The following is an 18,286-nucleotide window of genomic DNA, read 5'->3' as shown; positions in this document are numbered from 1 at the left end:
ATTCCAAGAGCAGAAAAGACAGGAGCAAGCATAAAGAACCAGAAATTACATATGAATCACATATCCCAATAATTGGGGTGTAAATGTGATCACACTTTAATAAAAACTGCACACCTATCTGTTAGATTTAAGTGCTCTAAAAGTGTCATGAATGGGACAGTCTGTACTAGAGAAGGGCGCTGCACCAGGTAGCCATCTGATCACCCCCCCAACAAGCACCTACGTATTCTAGCACTATAGTGGAGCCAAATAGTCATGTAGAATTCAGTACAAAAAACCTTTTTTTTCCAGAATCCAGCTTTTATTACCAGGTTCTCTGAAAGCCACTCTCGTTGCATTAGATGAAACAGTTTATATTGTGATGCATTATTCTTTACTAATTCACTCTGGTGCAGGAAAAGCAAATGCAAGAAAAAATTTCTCAAAATGAAATGAAAATGCAGATGGAATTAATATATTAATATTTTTGAAACGGAGTCAAAAGCACAATTGAACAGCACTTACACTTTTCTTAAACACGTATAGTGTATATATATATATATATATATATATATATATATATATATATATATATATATATATACAATTGCAACTCTGCATATTTTTATCCATCATCAGTCATGATACGCTGACAGTCAGCTTTGTTTTTTAGTCAGGTGCAAAAAGCCTGTTACCAGCCCTGCCGCAATGTACGTATGCAACCAAGTGCTATACATAAAAGAGATGGCAGGGACTTTATTTGTGTATGTCCATCTGGGTAAAACGTCAATATAAATGTGCTGCAAGCCACCACGGTAGACTTTTCATCGACCTAGTCTCTTATCACAGGGAAACAACAGGAACCACCCAGGGACCAAGACTGCTGCCTACAGTTCCGGCATACTATGTGCAGGAGGGTATACTGAAAGATCAAGAGTTTCTGACAGTATAAAGTTTGTGGATGTCACTGCAGCAGATGGATGAGGACCAGGGGCTAGTCCACCCATGTCTGCTTGTTTACAGGGCTCACTGGCCCACTTGGAGGAGCTGGTCAGTGTCTGGGAGCAGTGAAGATGGTTTTGGACCTTGAATGTTTTGAGCACTCTAGTGCAGAAGTAAAGAGTCAGTAACTCACAAACCTATTTAAGTGTTCAGGGCATGTCACACTACAGCTGGAAGTTGAAGGTTATACATTAGTCAGGAAAAGAGAGACTTGATGGTGTGGAGGACTTTTTTTCCATGTGAACTGGAAAGATAATCAGCATATTTGCATTTAAGGTGTATGAGGCCTGCAGTGGGATACAGTGAATCCGGTCACCACTAATGCCTCAAATGATTCCATCTTCATGTTGCATCCCTTGGAGACAAAGTGTTGACTACAATGTGGAAATAAATCAGACCGAGGAGAGCTCAGTTGCTTTAATGCGCTATTCACAAATATGTACATAAGAAGGAACAACTAGCCACAAAAGGCAGACCAGCGACAAAGTCCCATAAACTTTAGGCTACTTATGGCATTTTAGTTCATCACTCTCTAGTATTCCCTCTACAGGAAGCAGTAGATTTATCCCTCCACCGACAGCACCCACACGGCCACAACCAGCCATTCAAGGTTGCCAGGACTGGAGCCCGGGAAAGTCTATGGATCCAAGGAACCAGCATCTTACTGGTGGCGTTTTCTCATTTTCTGGCCAAGTCGTAGTTGGCGTTGAACCAATCGCAAGACTCTTGGACAGCTGAAAGAGAGAGAGAGAGGAGAGGTTAGAGTTATATCGCTGTCTTCCATTTTTATATATTTTAAGGAAAACATTACACAAAGTTGTTCATGAGTGCCACTCCCCTTATTTCTAAAGGAAAGAACACAATTAAAATGATGTATACTGCTGAGTCACGTTTACAAGCATAGACAAACAGGACAATAGTAATGACGCAACAGACCACTGAGAAAGGTTCAATGTGAATAGCAACAACAAAAATATTTGACTTAACGAACTAATGAGCTATTTCCTTTTAAAGACACAGCTGAAATATTCCAAGAATAAATCTACACTGTTTAAACACCAAAATGCTCATTACTAAACCTGAAGCATATTTCTGCCCTAACATGATCATAATTCATTTTAAGCCTCAGATATCAAATATTAGAGGCACACTGCCTCTCTTAAAAACAGACACTAAACTATGCTGCACCCAGTAGAAGCACCCCTTCATTTCCTTAAATGCGCCTACTCTATGTGCGATAGAAGATGGTGGGATGCCTATGTGATGCTTCTTTGAGGTACCTACATTTAGATTTTTAGCCAGTCAGACATTTTAAGGACTACATTTTAAGTGAAATTAGTTTTGGAATGTGTGGAAATGGAAAGTCCACTAGTGATGTTTAAGCTGTGAGGCAGTCTTGGTGTGGATTGTGTGGCATCTGACTCAGCCACTGCCAGAATGTACTGTGTGGACAAGGTGGACTGGAAAGAAACAGGTGCACAACGGTTTGCTCTCAAAATATATCAAAGTTACACTCACCTGCCGCTGCATGTTCCTACAATTTGGCAACATCGGGTTTTTCCCTCCGTGGGCACAACGATATATCCCTACAGAGTCCTTGTTTCGGAGGAAACTCAAGACTTGGTTCTTTTCAATGATCTAGTTCACATTGAATCCCTCTGGTGTCGGTTGTCTGCAGCGCCGGGACACCCCCGTTGGGAGTAGCCGTGCGCTTTATAAGCTTCAAAATAAATAAATAAATAAATAAACATGAGGAACTCAAAATTTGTGTGTGGAACTGGTCAGGCTCTTCGTGTGGGGGCGCTGCTCGTGTTGGTGAATGCAAGCTTCTCGGCGACAGAGCTACTTGCGAAGATGCCGGAGATGTTGGTAATCCTATCATTTCAATATTTCTCTTTCATATTGGAGATCTGGAGCTTAAAATGGCTGCGGCTTACGTGTGCTTGGGGTCTTGTGCACAGTTCCTGCTCACTGCTGGAGTTTCACGTAGCATGCATAGCACACACATTGGGTTGGTGCATACTCTGCAATGTACATCATGTCTGGCCATTCTGGATTGGGCCACCAAACCTTCTCTGATATCATTGGAAGTTACTGGGGTATTTTGTGTCAACTACGACACGCACACCACATTACAGCCCTGACAATTCTGCATTGCGTGGTGGTGTGTGTCGCTGATAGTTTGCATGTGGATGGCCTCACTGATATTGTGCAGATATGGCAGTGACTCGCACACCTGTGCATGCAACACTACTACTTTACATATTTAACAATAAATATTTTGATGTGCCTATGAGTATCCTTTCCTCACTCATTGTGGCGAACCACAAATGAAATTGATGGAGTGGAAGGAGTACTTCCTCATTTATATCTCTGCCATTGAGAACGAGTGTGGATAAATTTACTTCTACAAGGAAGAAGAAAATGTAATTACGCTGTTTGGGTCCTGAAGGGCTGCGCATTTGTGGTCAAATGGTGAAGAAGCCCAGGGCTGACGATGACAATGATGTTTTTAAACGTGCCTTAGATAAGTTAAACTGTTATTACTAATCAGGAGCCTGTGCATCCATTGGCAGGTATACTTTTTAACAGAGTAAGCAAAGCAGTTTGGAGACCGGACAATTAAGTATCAGGTCTTTAAAATATATTTCAACGCCACGTACATTTGCTCCACTGCATGATGAACTCTTACAGGATCAAATTATAATACATACTAATAATTCTATTATACAGGAAAAGTTGTGGGTTTGAGGAGATTCTTCACTCAAAGAAATATTTGCCACTGTCAAGAGATGTCAAAGTGATGTGCCCAGGCAGCCATAAAGAATTCTGGAACCATGGGAACAGGTTCCATATGTAAAGTGTCTCGAAATGTCTCCATGCTTGAGAATAAGAAACAGCCTAACAATAGTTCTAGCAAGAATAAGGGGAGTGACTAATAAGGAAGTGACAAGCATCCTACTTGTTACAGATATGGAAACAAAGGACATTTGGCTCTCGATACGAAAGTAAGTAAATAAAATATATTTATAGAGCACTCGAATGCCGCTGCGTCTTGGCGCTGAGGAAGTGAGGGGAGCTGCTCAGTTCGGTCGTGAACTTAGTTGGAAGGGAACTACCAGGTTTTGAGCATTTTCCTAAAATGCCACATATTTGGTTGTAGCCTCATGGCGGCCCTCAGCTTGTTCCACAATTTAGCTTCACAGTGGTATAGACTTCAGCCTCCCCATCTAGCTCTGCGAATTTTAGGAATCTGAACCAGACCCATGTTAGTAGATCCAAGATTTCTAGTGGGCGAATACCAGAGGAACAGTTTCTGCATATCCAGGGCGCCCCCTCCATACAATGCCTTATGAACCCGACAGAGGGCCTTGAATTCCACCCATTGTTGAGTTGGCAGTCAATGTAGTAGCCCAATACTAGCGGAAGCGGAATGACCTTTAGGAATATTTAGTATTAGTCGCGCAGCAGCGTTTTGTAGAGACTGCAGTTTGGCCATCTGCGCTTTGTCAACGCCCAGGAATAATGCATTGCAATAGTCTATTTTGGAAAGGATGAGAGCTACTACGACAGTTTTCCTGAGTTCCCGTGGAATGAAAGGCAGGATCTTACGTAAGGTCTTCAGTAAAAAGAAACAGGAGGACATCAGGCGATGGATCTGGCCTGCGAAGTTTAGCCGATTGTTGAAAATCACTCCTATGTTCCTTGCCTCAGTTGGCGGGCACAGACACTCGCCTGCCTCGGTTGGCCACCATGTTCGATTCCAAAGGGTTAGGCCCTAACCCAACTCCATAACCTCCGTTTTATCAGTGTTAATTTTAAGAAAGTTTTGACTCATCCAACTCATAATGTCAGCCAGGCAGTTATGGAAGCTGATGGCTGTAACCTCTGGTTTTTGTGATACGGACATGACAATCTGAGAGTCATCAGCGTACGAGACCAGAGTGAGGCCATGCTCTCTGATGAGTCTGGCCCGCGGGGTGACATAGATGTTGAATAGGGTCGGTGATAAAGTCTATCCCTGCGGTACCCCGCGAGGAAGATGGAAGATGTCAGATTTAAGATTATCCCAGTGTATTCACTGCTCTCTAAATGCTAGAAAGGAGGAGAGAAGGGTCAGAGTAGTCTCTTTAATCCCCACGGCCTCCAGCCGCTGCACTAACACCGCATGATTCACGGTGTCAAATGCTGCTGATAGGTCTCGTATGATAAGGATGGCTCTGCCCCCACCACCACCATTGAATTCTCGTCAACGGTCATACTATTGGCTTCAGCAGTGTCATGGCTGTGTTGAGGAGGTTATCGTAGATTGACTGTATCTTTGTTTGAAAGAATTTAGCCATCATATTGCAGAAGGTTTGGTCAGATCTATTTATTTATTTATTTATTTCGATTTATATAGCGCTATATAACCCAGGGGTCTCTAAGCGCTTGTCCAGTAAGCACCACAGGAACCAAAAGAAACACTACAGGAAATTTATATCCCTCCCCAGGCCTTCTGGAAAAGAACAGTCTTCAACCTCTTCCGAAAGGTCAGCAAATTGGGTTCTTTGCGCAAGTCCACCGGTAGACTGTTCCAGGCCTCTGGGAGGGTGTTCGAGATGGCACGACCGCCCACTGTCGCCAATCTAAAACGGGGTTGCATGAGCAGGGTTGCCTCAGCAGATCTTAACACCCTGGCAGGTGTATATGGGGTCAAGCGGGTCTTGATGTAACTTGGTGCCTTACCGTAAAGGGATTTATGTGCAATGCATAACCCTTTAAAGAGCACCCTCTGCCTTATTGGGAGCCAATGTAGCTCACGCATAAGTGGGGACACATGCGTGCTCCTGGGTTTCTTGTGAATGAGCCTAGCGGCATCGTTCATCACCATCTGAAGTTTATCTAGGAGTTTTTGGGGTAGGCCCAAATAGAGCGAGTTACCGTAATCCAGTCTTGCAAGGATCATAGCAGAAACCGCCCTTCGCAGGGTAGAATGGGACAATAATGGCGCGATCTTCCTAAGTTGACGAAGCTGCCAACACAGGTTCCTACCACCGTGGTAACCTGTTTCCGCATGGAAAGCTTGTCATCCACATAAATGCCAAGTCTTTTTACAGCCACTGCCGGCTCTGGGGGCGGTCCAAGTTCCCTCGGCCAGAATCCATCATGCCATGGATTGCCAGCGATGGTAACAGGTAGAACTTCCGTCTTGTCCGGATTAATTTTTAGGGAGTTCAGCGACATCCAATTAGCTGTCTGCTTCAAGATGGTTTGCAGATTTGCTGGTGCCCCAGGTGCATCATCCATTTGGATAATGATTTGGGTGTCATCAGCGTAGTTATATACCTGACAATCCATTTGATTCAGGAGTGCAATCAATGGTTGGAGGTATATGTTGAATAGCAGGGGCGACAAAGCCGACCCCTGTGGCACTCCACAAGAGATTGGTGATGCAGTGGAGAGCAGTTCTCCCAACTGAACTCTTTCTGTCCTCCCTTGTAGAAAAGAAACAAACCAGGCGTGGGCTGTGCCCTGGATGCCGAAGTCTCTCATCCGCGACAGCAGTTGTTTGTGACTGACGGTGTCAAACGCCGCGGAGAGGTCTAACAGCACCAGGGCGCCGGGTATCCTCTTGTCTGCCCTATTTCGGAGCTCATCTATGATGGACAGCATGACCAGTTCCGTGCTGTGATTTGCACGGAACCCTGATTGGTTTGGTTCCAGCAGGCCGTTCCCTTCTAGATGGTCAGAGAGGGCGGCCAAAACATGCTGTTCCAACACCTTGGCCAGGAAAGGGATCTGGGAAATAGGCCTAAAGTTTTTTAGGCATTTCACATCTGCCCCAGGCTTTTTCAGCAAAGGGATCAACCTTGCTTCCTTAAAGGCAGTGGGAACCTTTCCTGATGCTAGAGAGGAGTTCAAAAGATTCAACACCTCCTCTTCTATTCCTGGCATAGCCAGTTTGAAAACGTCAGGGGGACAAGGGTCTGCCTGGGAACCCGACTTCACTCTCCCAGTGAGCCGGGGCAGGTCCTCTTTCGTAATGGGGGGAAGAAGCTCCAGAGGTCTAACCACCAGCTTTTTGGCCGACGTGGTCAGTGGGGGGCAAGCATGTATGGGAGTACAGGCAATTTCCGAATTAAGATCTTCAATTTTGCTGGTGAAGAAATTCTGAAATCTCTGGCAGTCCTCTAGAGTGAACTCCGGCCTTTGTTCTTTCACTTTTTTAAGTTCATTTAAGACTCGGAAGACTTCCTTTTGAGGATTTGTCGCTGTGGTGATCCTTTCCTCATAGAATTCTGCCTTCCTAGCTGTTATTGCCCGCTTATAATTCGCTAATTCAAGCAAATAGACGCTTCTCGCCTTAGTATCATAGGCTTTGCGCCAAGCTCTCTCCATCTTGCGCACGACCCTCTTTTTCTCCCTTAGGGAGTCGTTGTACCAAGGGGACCTCCGGCCTCTATTCACTAGATTGACCCTACGTGCTGGCGCCACATGGTCGACCGCACTTCGAAGCCTCTCCTCTAGGTTACTACAGAGGGCATCAGGATTGTCAGCTGAACGGGTCTGAGGATAATTCGCTGAAAGATGTGCCACCATCTTTCCTCCATTGATGTTTTTCCATGATTAGCCTGCTGTTGACGCTTGGATAAGGCTTGGACTGATTTAAAAAGCACCTTAGAGGGGTTCTTAGCAGCCCCAATTCCAGTTGTGCAATAATCAGTCTTCGCTTTTTTGATAGCCTCCTTATATTCTTCTAAGGCTAGGTTATATGCCAATTTATGTTCCTTACTAAAGTCAGTTCTCCATAGTTGTTCTGCAGTTGGACTTTGTTTTTAAGGTCTGGGCCGTACCAGGGTGATGTCACCTGATATCTTCTTATTCGAATAGTTTTTCCGGGGCTACCTGATTGACCGCTAATCTAATCCATTCTTCAAATTGATGCACTGCCTCATTGTTATCTGCGGCCTGTGAGGGAGAGCATTTGTCAAGGGCCTCTTCTAGGTCATTCTTCTGTATTTTATGCCAGAGTCGGGTGTTTACAAGCAGTGGTCTGTTTGCATTGTAGCAGTTGGGCTGCTTATTTTTTTTTTAAATGTACAGCTTTGTGATCAGGCCAGGATAGTGGTAACATTTTGACCAGAGTAATGTTGGCGTTTTTAGTAATTATGCCGTCCAGAGTGTGACCGGCCGAATGAGTAGATTACGTAACAATTTGGGTTAGATTGTGCGCTGCCGGGTTGTCTAGTAGACTCGCAGTGTCTGGGTTGTTATTAGATTCAAGGTGAAAATTAAAATCACCCAGAATAGTAAACGTGGGAGATTCTAAACCGGATTCAAGAAAGGCCTGGAGAGCCAAGGTAAAGGCAGCTCTAGGCCCCAGTGGTCGATATAGGAGTAGGCCGGGAAAGGCAAGGATGTGATTTACTTTAATGGTAAAAAGCATAGCCTCAGCCGGAAATTGTATGGTGGGCTCTACTTGGACATTTAGGTGGGAGCGATATATTATGGCGATGCACCATCCTTTTTTTCTTTATACTGTCTAGGCCAGTTACTGAATATCCCGCCGGAAGGGCTGTATTCCAGTCAGAGGTCTGGTTTGACCAGGTCTCGGGTAAGGAATACCATGTCGGGGTTAGAGAGCTGCATCATATATTCGAACTCGTATTTATGTCTACTCAGTGCAGGGGTGTTAAGCAGGATACACTAAAGGGAATCTTCAGATATGGCCCTTGTGACTGTGCCTAATAATAGGGAGTTAGCGGATATGGAGTCTGGGTCAAAAGAGGATACCGGCAGAGCTCCGAAATCTCTCTAGACGGCTGGGCCCCTTTTAAAATCGCAACCGCTACACTTAAATTCCCCAACTGGCGACAGACATCAGGGAGAAGGGCACTCCTGATGTCCCGCAGCTGGTCGTTTGTGAAGCTACGCAGAGTAGATCGGGCAGGGTTTCTGGCGATGGACACGATCCGGGCGCAGACAGGCGCAGACGAGCTTGCCTTTGTCACGCCTGCTGTATGTGGTGGCGTCAGCGTGACTTTTTTTTTTTTAGAGAGGATGGGGTTGGGAAATAGAGAGCTGACCCCAGAGCATGGCGGGCCCGCTCTTACTTACAGGCACCGCGGGTCTAGCGCAATTAAGACTACAATGCAGATGACTTTTAAAAACAGGCTATTTTAAAAAATGTATGCAAAGTGAGGTGTGCAATCAACAAAGAGCAAAACGCGCACAGAGTTACAGGGAAACTGAACAGAACACGTCACTTGCTGTGCAGTTATGTTATGTTATGTTATATGATTTTTGTATAGCGCACGGATGCCGCAGCAAAGTGGCGTCCCGGCGCTTTGGAGAGTAATAACACAACACGACAGAAAAAGAGGTAAGGAAGAACAGTGGAGAAGAAATGGGTCTAAATTGTGGCAAAAAGGAAGGTTTTAAGTGCCTTCCTAAACGGAAGCAACTCAGGAATGGAGCGCAATGAAGCAGGCAGAGAGTTCCAAAGGGATGCTGCCATCACTGAAAAGGAGCGACCGCCCATCCTAGATATTTTAAAACGCGGCACCATAGCCAAATTAGCTCCGGCAGAGCGAAGAGCTCTGGCAGGGACATAATGCTGGATAGTATGTGCAAGAATAGGAGGGGAGGCTGCTTTAAGAATTTTAAAAGTCAAGCACAAGGCTTTAAATTTAATTCTCTGCCCCACTGGCAGCCAATGGAGATCCTGAATGGTCCGACGAGCCGAGACAAACTTTGGAAGGCCAACAAGCATCCTGGCCGCCGCATTCTGAACCCTCTGAAGGCGAGATAGCTCAGCCTGGTTTAGGCCCAGAAACAGGGAGCTAGCATAGTCCAGTCTGGTAAGAACCAGGGCTTGAACAATAATCTGTCTGGTCTCCGCATCGAAGAACTTAAAGATTGGTCGTAAACATTGCAGAGTGCCAAAACAAGTGCCGGCCACACGTTTTGTGTGGGAGGTGAAAGAAAGCTTATTGTCAAACCACACCCCGAGGTTTCTGACCTCCGTCACAGGGGAGGGGACAGGGCCAAGATCAGAAGGCCACCACTGATCTCCCCATAATTCACTTTCCCTACCAAAAATAATGACCTCGGTCTTAGAGGCATTAAGTTGGAGCCGATTGTTCGCCATCCAGCCTGCCACAGCTTTTAGAGCTGACTGAAAAGTGGGGGCCTCCATATTGGAGTCGCCATTAAGTGCCACCGCCAACTGCGTGTCATCGGCGTATGGCAGTCACACCAGCGTGTCTTTTTATAGAGTATGGTGTTAAGAACTAGAGCGCTGACCTCCGAGCACGGCGGGCCTGCTCTTACTTATCGGCACTGCGGGTCTAGCACAATTAAGACTATGATGCAGATTACTTTAAAAAACTTGTTATTTCTAAAAATTAGAGCAAAGTGCAGTGTGCAATCAACAAAGAGCAAAATGTGCACAGAGTTACACGGAAACTGAACAGAACATGTCACGATAAACACTGTTTGGCTCTTAAGTCTAAATGTACTTACTGCAGGGTTGTGGGTCACTTTGCATAGGTTTTCAAGAAAGAACTGGAAAATGTTAAGATGAAGAGTGTGATGGATTATTGTGATTTGGAGCAAGTATTGTTGAGAGCAGAAGGTATTTTAAGTATTGGTTGCCCTGTATTGAATGTTGATGCAAATGTTGAAGAACAAACCCCTGTGTATGATGAAGACCGGTGGAGTGGAAATACAGATTGTGGCCGACTCTGGGTTGCCATATACTATCGTACAGTGCTCAGTATGGGAGACAAGTTTGCAAGATAATGATACGGTGGGGACTGTGTGGAAATCAGATTGCTCACTTTGTGGTAAGTTGAAACAGTATTTATCGGGCCCCACCAACTGATAAAACTCAAACAAAACTGTACCGAGTTCTCAAGCCTAGGAACTGTCCAGGAATACAGATTACTTAAATATAAACATATAGACATGTCCTGGGGTAAGGCACGAGAGATAGAGCACAAGACAAGCGGCAAGACTAAAGAAGAATTCACAAGGAAAACTATCAGAGTGCAATGATGCAGGGAAAACATGGGAAACAGATGCAACAAGAAACACACACGATCACTTAGTGAATACAATGCTTCTGAAATCTTTAGGGATGCCTGACCAAAGGAACATTCATGCCTGGTCAACGACTTCCCTGTTTCTCTCTCCAGCCTGTGTTCAGAGGGACATTTATTTACTGAACCACTTCCATGCAGTGCCCTTTATACGTTGAGACAAGACCCTTGTATCCAAGTAGGACAATCTTAGTTTTTCCAAGGTGGTTAGTATTTTGGTGGCTGCTTTTGCACAGAGAGTGTGGAGGGGCCAGTACATGAGCTGGCAGTATGAGAGTCTGTTTCTATTATAGCACAATCTGCTTACATTGCAGGAAATTGTTTTTCCCTACCCTGATGAATGACAACAAAATGACAGCATGTACAATACTGATCAGTAATACGTACTGAAAGAGGTCCACCATGATCACCTAAACAGTACATGATATGCATTTCATGGCAATATGGCTTATGTCACAGCAGAATATTTGGCAGTCGTTATATCACCAGAGCGAATGCAAAAACACAACCTTTCAACATGCGCAGGCAACGGATGAGCTGTTTTTCGTCAGTTTACAAAGTCTGGATCGGGTGATCTACACCAAGTGCAGGAATTTTATGCTTGATTAGGCAAGGCTGCACCAAGAAAACCCCTTCCCTATATGCCATATACAGTTTCTTGCAAACCAAACTTCCTCAGTCAGGTTTTTCGCATGCTACTCCCTGGTCTGTCTCAGGGTGGCAAACACGCTGGGGGATCGAATAACTAGTGTCCAGTATAGGTGTAAGATTTCCCTACACTAACCAAGAGTTTGAAGCCCAGGAGGCTGGACTCGGGAACCACTTCGTTTCTTTCACATATGCCCTAAGCTCATGGAACAGATGCATTATTAGAACTCATGTTGGTGCAGATAAAACTGTTGGCAGGTCTGTGACAGACTTCACATAATCACGTTGCACACTGACTCCCAGTTTGGAGAGGCCTATCGGGTCGCAGGCCTTGAAGCTCAATGCAAGATGCGTTGTCAGCCAGGTTCTAATCCACTAAGGGTTTTCCTTGGTTACCGACACAGCTATCTAGCCCATGTAAGAGATTCTTTTCTAGCTCAAAACAAACCATGAGATTGTCAGAGCATGTTCTTTGGGGCGAGTCCTCGTTACAGGCCTCCGGCTCCAGATGGTCATCTCACGTGCTCTGAAGGCAGTCATTTAACACCATCTCAGACAGGCTACCCCCTCTGTCAAAATGGGACTGGAACCATGTACCTAAACAGGTTCTAGGTACCACGCTCGCCCAGAAAAGCTAATTTGAGCCAGAAATGTTCTGAAAGAAGTTCCCCGTAATCATACTGGATCACACAGAGGACGAAAAGCAATGTGGGGATAATGACTCTACCAAGTTTGGATTATCAGAGGGGGACTTTATCCACATGTTAATTTTGATGTGGACAGCAGGCCCATCTCTAAATCCATTAATTATCTTAATCCCCTTTGAACCAGACTGTTCTGGTTGGTTCTGATACAAGAGCATATCTTGTGCGAACAATGAATCATGGTATCACACAAGGAACCCAATATAAGCCTGGCACCTGACCATCAGCTGGAATCCATTCAGCCAATGGCTCTGTTGCTACTGCAAAGAGGAGGATACGAGAGGACCTTTGCAGCAGTGTGCTGCTGCTCAATGGGAATGATGGTGAAAACTTCATTCAAGCTCACTCTAGGGAAGGTTTGTTGGCATAAGAGTTTCACATATTTGAGGAAGCTAGAGCCTCAGCTCATCTTTTAGGAGGGCAAAGAGATGACTCCATACTAGTAGGTCCCAGGATGTTTCAAGGTTAAGGAGCAGTGAAAGTGCACCATCCATGCAAGGAACTAGCAGTATAGGTTTGTGTGAATGCCTGCTTTTATGTTGCTTTGAACAGCCAGGCCTAAATCAGCTATCATCGGGTGGCTAAAGAAGACAATAATTCCAAGCACAGTTTCCAGGGCTTTGTCAAGCGCCCAAGTAATCTCAATTCGATATTCTTTACCAAGCATGGCTTTTTCATGGGTCAGTGGTAGTACTTATTTTTTATACAATTCTGTTGTTCGCTTTAATTTCACACAATTAATTCCTACTAAACACACCTTGCACAAAGGGGGTAAATTTAAAGTCTGGCAAATACTTCCTTAGTTTGTTGTTGCTGGCCGTCTTCTTGAACTGACCGTCCGATTTGGTGGTATCAAACTGACAGAAACAAAACAGTTAAGGTAAACTACTGTAGAGTTACTTTACAACCACCACCAACTCTGGCCCGTGAACACATTAACGAAAGCCCCTATCGATATATAGCAATACCCAAGAGCCCATAAGAGAAACTACTTGAATACTGCAAGCTACATTTCCCCCAGTAAATGTGCTGTACCACACCCGTACAAACCTGTTTCAAAGTGCGGCACATGGTGTGCCCCATTCCTCACATTACATTACTTGGCACATGCAGTTTTGTGGATTTTACTTTGAGTGCAATTGACTTACACTTGGTTTTGTCAAATCACTTCAATCTTTTTAAAAAGCATGTATCACCAGTTTGAATAAAGTTACAACTAACTACAAAAACTAAAAAAAGGCAACAACCAATGCTTCTCTGCAACCAACCCCAAATATACACTTAGCTACAGCAAAGGAAATACTTAGAAAAATGTAATGATGGAAAATTGAGTGGCAACAAGTACCATCAAGTCATGCATAAAACAGACTGAAAAAGGCTGCACCTGGCTTGGCTTACTGGGGGTGCATACTTCAGAAATGTGAATCAAGGTGATTTGTTCATGGAGGAGGAGGAGGTCGCTGAAAGCGGTCACTTTAAATATTATAAAAATATCATCTGTTTAAATGAGTACAAACCACCATATTTAATGCAGATCATTGCATTCCTCCGGAGAGCTTGGTGAAATGTGGTAGTCTGGAATAGAAAGTACAAAATAGATGTACAGAAAAGTGAATTTCTATATGTACCATAATGCCAAGGTTGTAACGAGAATTTGGCTAGCTACATAAAGATCAAAGAAAAAAAAATGTAAATCTGAGAGACCAAAATGTTAAAATGTGCACAAGTGATATGAATTTGACCACACCGCCATTTATAATTATATTTTTTTCAGAAGAGTAAGACATAGTAATACAAATGAGGATGGTGCAGGCCGGTTTTACAATGGTCACATTTTACTAGGCCTCGTGAGGACACCAGCCTGATTTTAAGCCATGCGCTTAAATTCAATCACCAGCTGAGAGGTAACCATGCTTCTCAGATCACTGGTCACACTACTATATTCTCCAAATAAACACTTTCTAGACTCCTCCCTCTTCTGTCCCTCCACTGTCCTTTTCAATCCAACAGACTTGCATGTCCATAGGTCAAATTCATTTCATATCTCCCTAAAGGAATTCCCCACTAATCCGTGTTTTATACTACCGAGAAGTGTGCTACTCACCAAAAGTGCTTCAACACCTCATTAGGGGTGGCAAGTGCTATATAAATGCAAACCCTTTCCTCTTCTATCCCTTCCCAACCCTTCTCAATTCAAATAACAAACCTGCATGTCCACCCCTCAAATAACTTTCATATTTCACTATACTAATTCAACACTAATCCTTTTTGGGTTCTGGAGTAACAGGCTACTCGCCAAACAGTGCTTCGAGGCATTGTCACGGGTAGTAAGCTCTATATGAATGCAATTACAGTACCAATTACCTGTGCTCGGCATTTTCATTCCTATCCTCCCGCCGAGTCTTACTAGTTCACAGCCAGTACCTATGGATTTTAATGAAAGGATACAATGACCTCTCCTTTGAAGTCCATGGCTTTCACAATGCTCTCGGCGGCCTCCTTTATGGAAACTTCATCCTCCTCGCCAACTGGAATAGAAGTAAATACAAGTAATTTCATTGAACTTAGATGGTCTCGAACTAGCCTAATTACCGGTCACAATCGGTCTACAGTTTCTAGTGCGGAGAATTCACATGGTGTGTACTCTCCTGCCACCTAGTGTTTGGTCAGGAATATTACACTTTTAGACGTACATTGAAAACTGTCATATCCCCGAAATCCACTGGACTAAGCTTTAGATTGGATTTTTTCCCCACTGGCACGTGCATCTCTGTAGGTGTTCTAACGATAGATATGTTAACCGTAGCCCACATTCCAGCATTAAGGGAGGCTACCTCTCAAGAACAATACGTGCTGTAAGCCATCGTTACAGGCAAGTAATGTTTCTGTTTATATGATGGGTTGTTTTCGAACTCCTCCTGTGCACATACTACAATGCATTACCTCTCCTCTCAAACGAGGCCTTTTGGAAAGCTCTGGTAGTGATAAATAACATGTGGAGAACAGTTTGGCCAACTTGTGCTTGCCTGGCCTGCATCTCCACACAGTAGTGTTCCATGAAAGTGTGCGCAGATGTTCAAGCAGCTGCAGCACACTTATTTCTCATAGTAATCAGTCAAAGCAATAGGGTGTCAAACACAGAAATGGGAATGCAGTGTTCAAGTAGCACTGAAAACACACTGGTCATGAATTCAGTCCGTGAACCTAAACCAATTTAATAAAATGAAAACGAATTAAATGATTAAAAATAAATAAAATCACAAATTGGGAGTCACAGGATATATAAATGTAAGAAAATGTCAAACGACGCATATATTAAACAACAATTTGGGATTAAAGTCAATGTTTGTCTACGTGCATTACTAAAAGTGCCCACCGGAGACCACTCCTGCACCACACCTGGAAGAGCAGAAAAGTGCTTCCATGTGGCACAATAAAATGCTGAACGAACTTCACAAAATTCATGAGGAGAGACTGGACTACTGATTCTCCTCTTCTGTTCTTCCTCCCAGCCCAGTAATGGCCTGAGATGCTGGTAATGGGAAGCCTAATTTAATCCTAAAACAATGCCTACAGACAAATCAGCTTTTTTTGCAGCACTTCCTGTGGGTTTACTGCAAAATGACTGGAAATGCTCCAAAAAGGCTAGTTAAGCTGTTGGAATGGTTTTAGGATTGGATTCGGGTTGAAACTAGACTGTAAACATTCCTGGGAAACCTTGTTCTGGGAGCCTTATCTTTTATAACTCACCTCGGGGCTCGGTGGAGTGTAGGCGCCATCTTGAGCTGGGCAGGTCAGGCGACCTAGCTCGACGCCACACCCCCCGCGCTCCGCCCCTATTTAGGAGCAGCGTCTGCAGAGCTCAGCCTGGAGGCAGGCGACCCCGGCGGCAGTGGGTTCGCGCCTGCAGTGTGACATTTGAGACTGCTGAAACGCTGACGCCCTGCTGAGCGAGAGCAGCGGCGCCGCCTTTTAAAAATTACTTTTATCATCCTTGGACCTTCCTAAAGGCAACTGGAGCCTTATCTTTTATAACTCACCTCGGGGCTCGGTGGAGTGTGGGCGCCATCTTGAGCTGGGCAGGTCAGGCGACCTAGCTCGACGCCACACCCCCCGCGCTCCGCCCCTATTTAGGAGCAGCGTCTGCAGAGCTCAGCCTGGAGGCAGGCGACCCCGGTGGCAGTGGGTTCGCGCCTGCAGTGTGACATTTGAGACTGCTGAAACGCTGACGCCCTGCTGAGCGAGAGCAGCGGCGCCGCCTTTTAAAAATTACTTTTATCATCCTTGGACCTTCCTAAAGGCAACTGGAGCCTTATCTTTTATAACTCACCTCGGGGCTCGGTGGAGTGTGGGCGCCATCTTGAGCTGGGCAGGTCAGGCGACCTAGCTCGACGCCACACCCCCCGCGCTCCGCCCCTATTTAGTCGTCCCCTAATGAGGGAGCGCAGCGGACGAGCGCAGCGGGCGCGACGAAGGCGCGCCGAAGTCAAGCCTAAGTCCTGCCCGTCTGCGCCCGTCCGCGGCCGGACAGGGCTAGGGGCGCGGCCATATGTACCTCCCTATTCCTCCTCGGCTCTCATCGCTCTTCGTGGCCCTTGGCCCTTAGCAGCTTCTACCATCAGACACATCACTGATTCTGGCCTGTATCTTAATCCCCATTATCCGGTATCCCCCACCTTCTCACTCTCCTTGTCCCACCCACTTGACCCTCCCCCTGCACCTCCTCCCCTCCCTCTATCTCTTATTTTACTCAATACCAGGTCGGCCGTAAAGCACCATCAAGAGCTATTTGTGCTGTTGGACACCCACCGGCCTGATATGTTATTTCTAACAGAAACATGGTTCTGTGAAACCTCATTGCCCTCTCTGTTGGCTGCTCTCCCTACCTCTTATGTGGCCCTTCGTGCCGATCGATCAGGGGGTAAGTTAGGAGGTGGAGTAGCCCTTATTTCTAGAGCCGAGTATAATTTTCAACTCCTTCCTTCCCTCACTATCAACTCCACCGAGCACCTGGTAGCTCGTTCTCTGGCTTTCTCTCCCCCGCTCACTTGCCTACTGATGTACCGCCCACCCCAACCTACCCAGTCATTCCTGCCGGCTTTTCAGAACCTGTTAGCCACCCTAGCTATAAATCATGCCTCTATTCTGGTACTGGGGGATTTTAATTACTGGCCCTCAGACCCTCAGGAAAGCTTAGCTTCCAAACAATTTTCCGACTCACTCACTTGGATGTACCATGTTACAACGCATACTATTACAACTACCTACCGTTACAACGCGACCATTACAATGCATACCATTACAACGCATAGCGCTTTGAGGTGCTGGATAGTGGTAAGTATAATTTACTATTCTAACTCCAGTCCCCGTGGACCCTAGGGAAGGTGTTGGATAGTAAATTATACTTATTCCCTATCCTAGAGCGCCCCCCAGCGCAATGCGTTGTAATGGTATGCGTTGTAAAAGTCGCGTTGTAATGGTAGTGCGGAGTAAAAGATGCGTTGTAACGGGTGTATACCCACTCACTTCCCTTAACTTTGCCTCTCACTTACTCACTCCCACCCACACTCACGGTCATGTACTTGACCAGGTCTGGTCCCTTAATGTATCGGTCTCTTCCATGACCGTGTCCCCATGTCCTTGGTCAGACCACGCCATGGTATCCTTTTCTCTCCACCCTAGGTTGGCAACTAAGACTCCACCTGCCAAAAATATCTGGGCACGCAATTGGAATAGGGTGGACTTTACCGCCCTGTCATCTTCGCTGCTAACCTCCGCACCTAACCTCGAGGGCCTATCTTCCACCTCCCAAGCCGCCGCCATTGACACCTGGCTTGCGGGAGGCTGTGATAAGGTAGCCCCACTACG

General features: G+C 45.4%; 1 protein-coding gene across 1 annotated transcript in view; it reads right to left on the bottom strand.

The window, feature by feature from the left end:
- Positions 1-279: 279 nt before the first annotated feature.
- The window catches only part of GFUS (GDP-L-fucose synthase), a 128,336-nt gene continuing 110,329 nt past the window's right edge, over positions 280-18,286 (bottom strand). Inside the window, exons 9-11 of the mRNA XM_086966341.1 lie at positions 14,867-14,946; positions 13,176-13,275; positions 280-1,715 (exon numbers count right to left, since the gene is read on the bottom strand). Of these exons, the coding sequence (XP_086822467.1) occupies positions 1,660-1,715; positions 13,176-13,275; positions 14,867-14,946 (236 nt within the window). The 3' untranslated portion in view covers positions 280-1,659. The remainder of the gene's footprint in view (positions 1,716-13,175; positions 13,276-14,866; positions 14,947-18,286) is intronic.

This window comes from Lissotriton vulgaris, chromosome 4_1 (genome assembly GCF_964263255.1).
Source record: "Lissotriton vulgaris chromosome 4_1, aLisVul1.2, whole genome shotgun sequence".
NCBI classification, from domain to species: domain Eukaryota; kingdom Metazoa; phylum Chordata; class Amphibia; order Caudata; family Salamandridae; genus Lissotriton; species Lissotriton vulgaris.
This window is presented reverse-complemented; position numbering and strand designations above follow the sequence as displayed.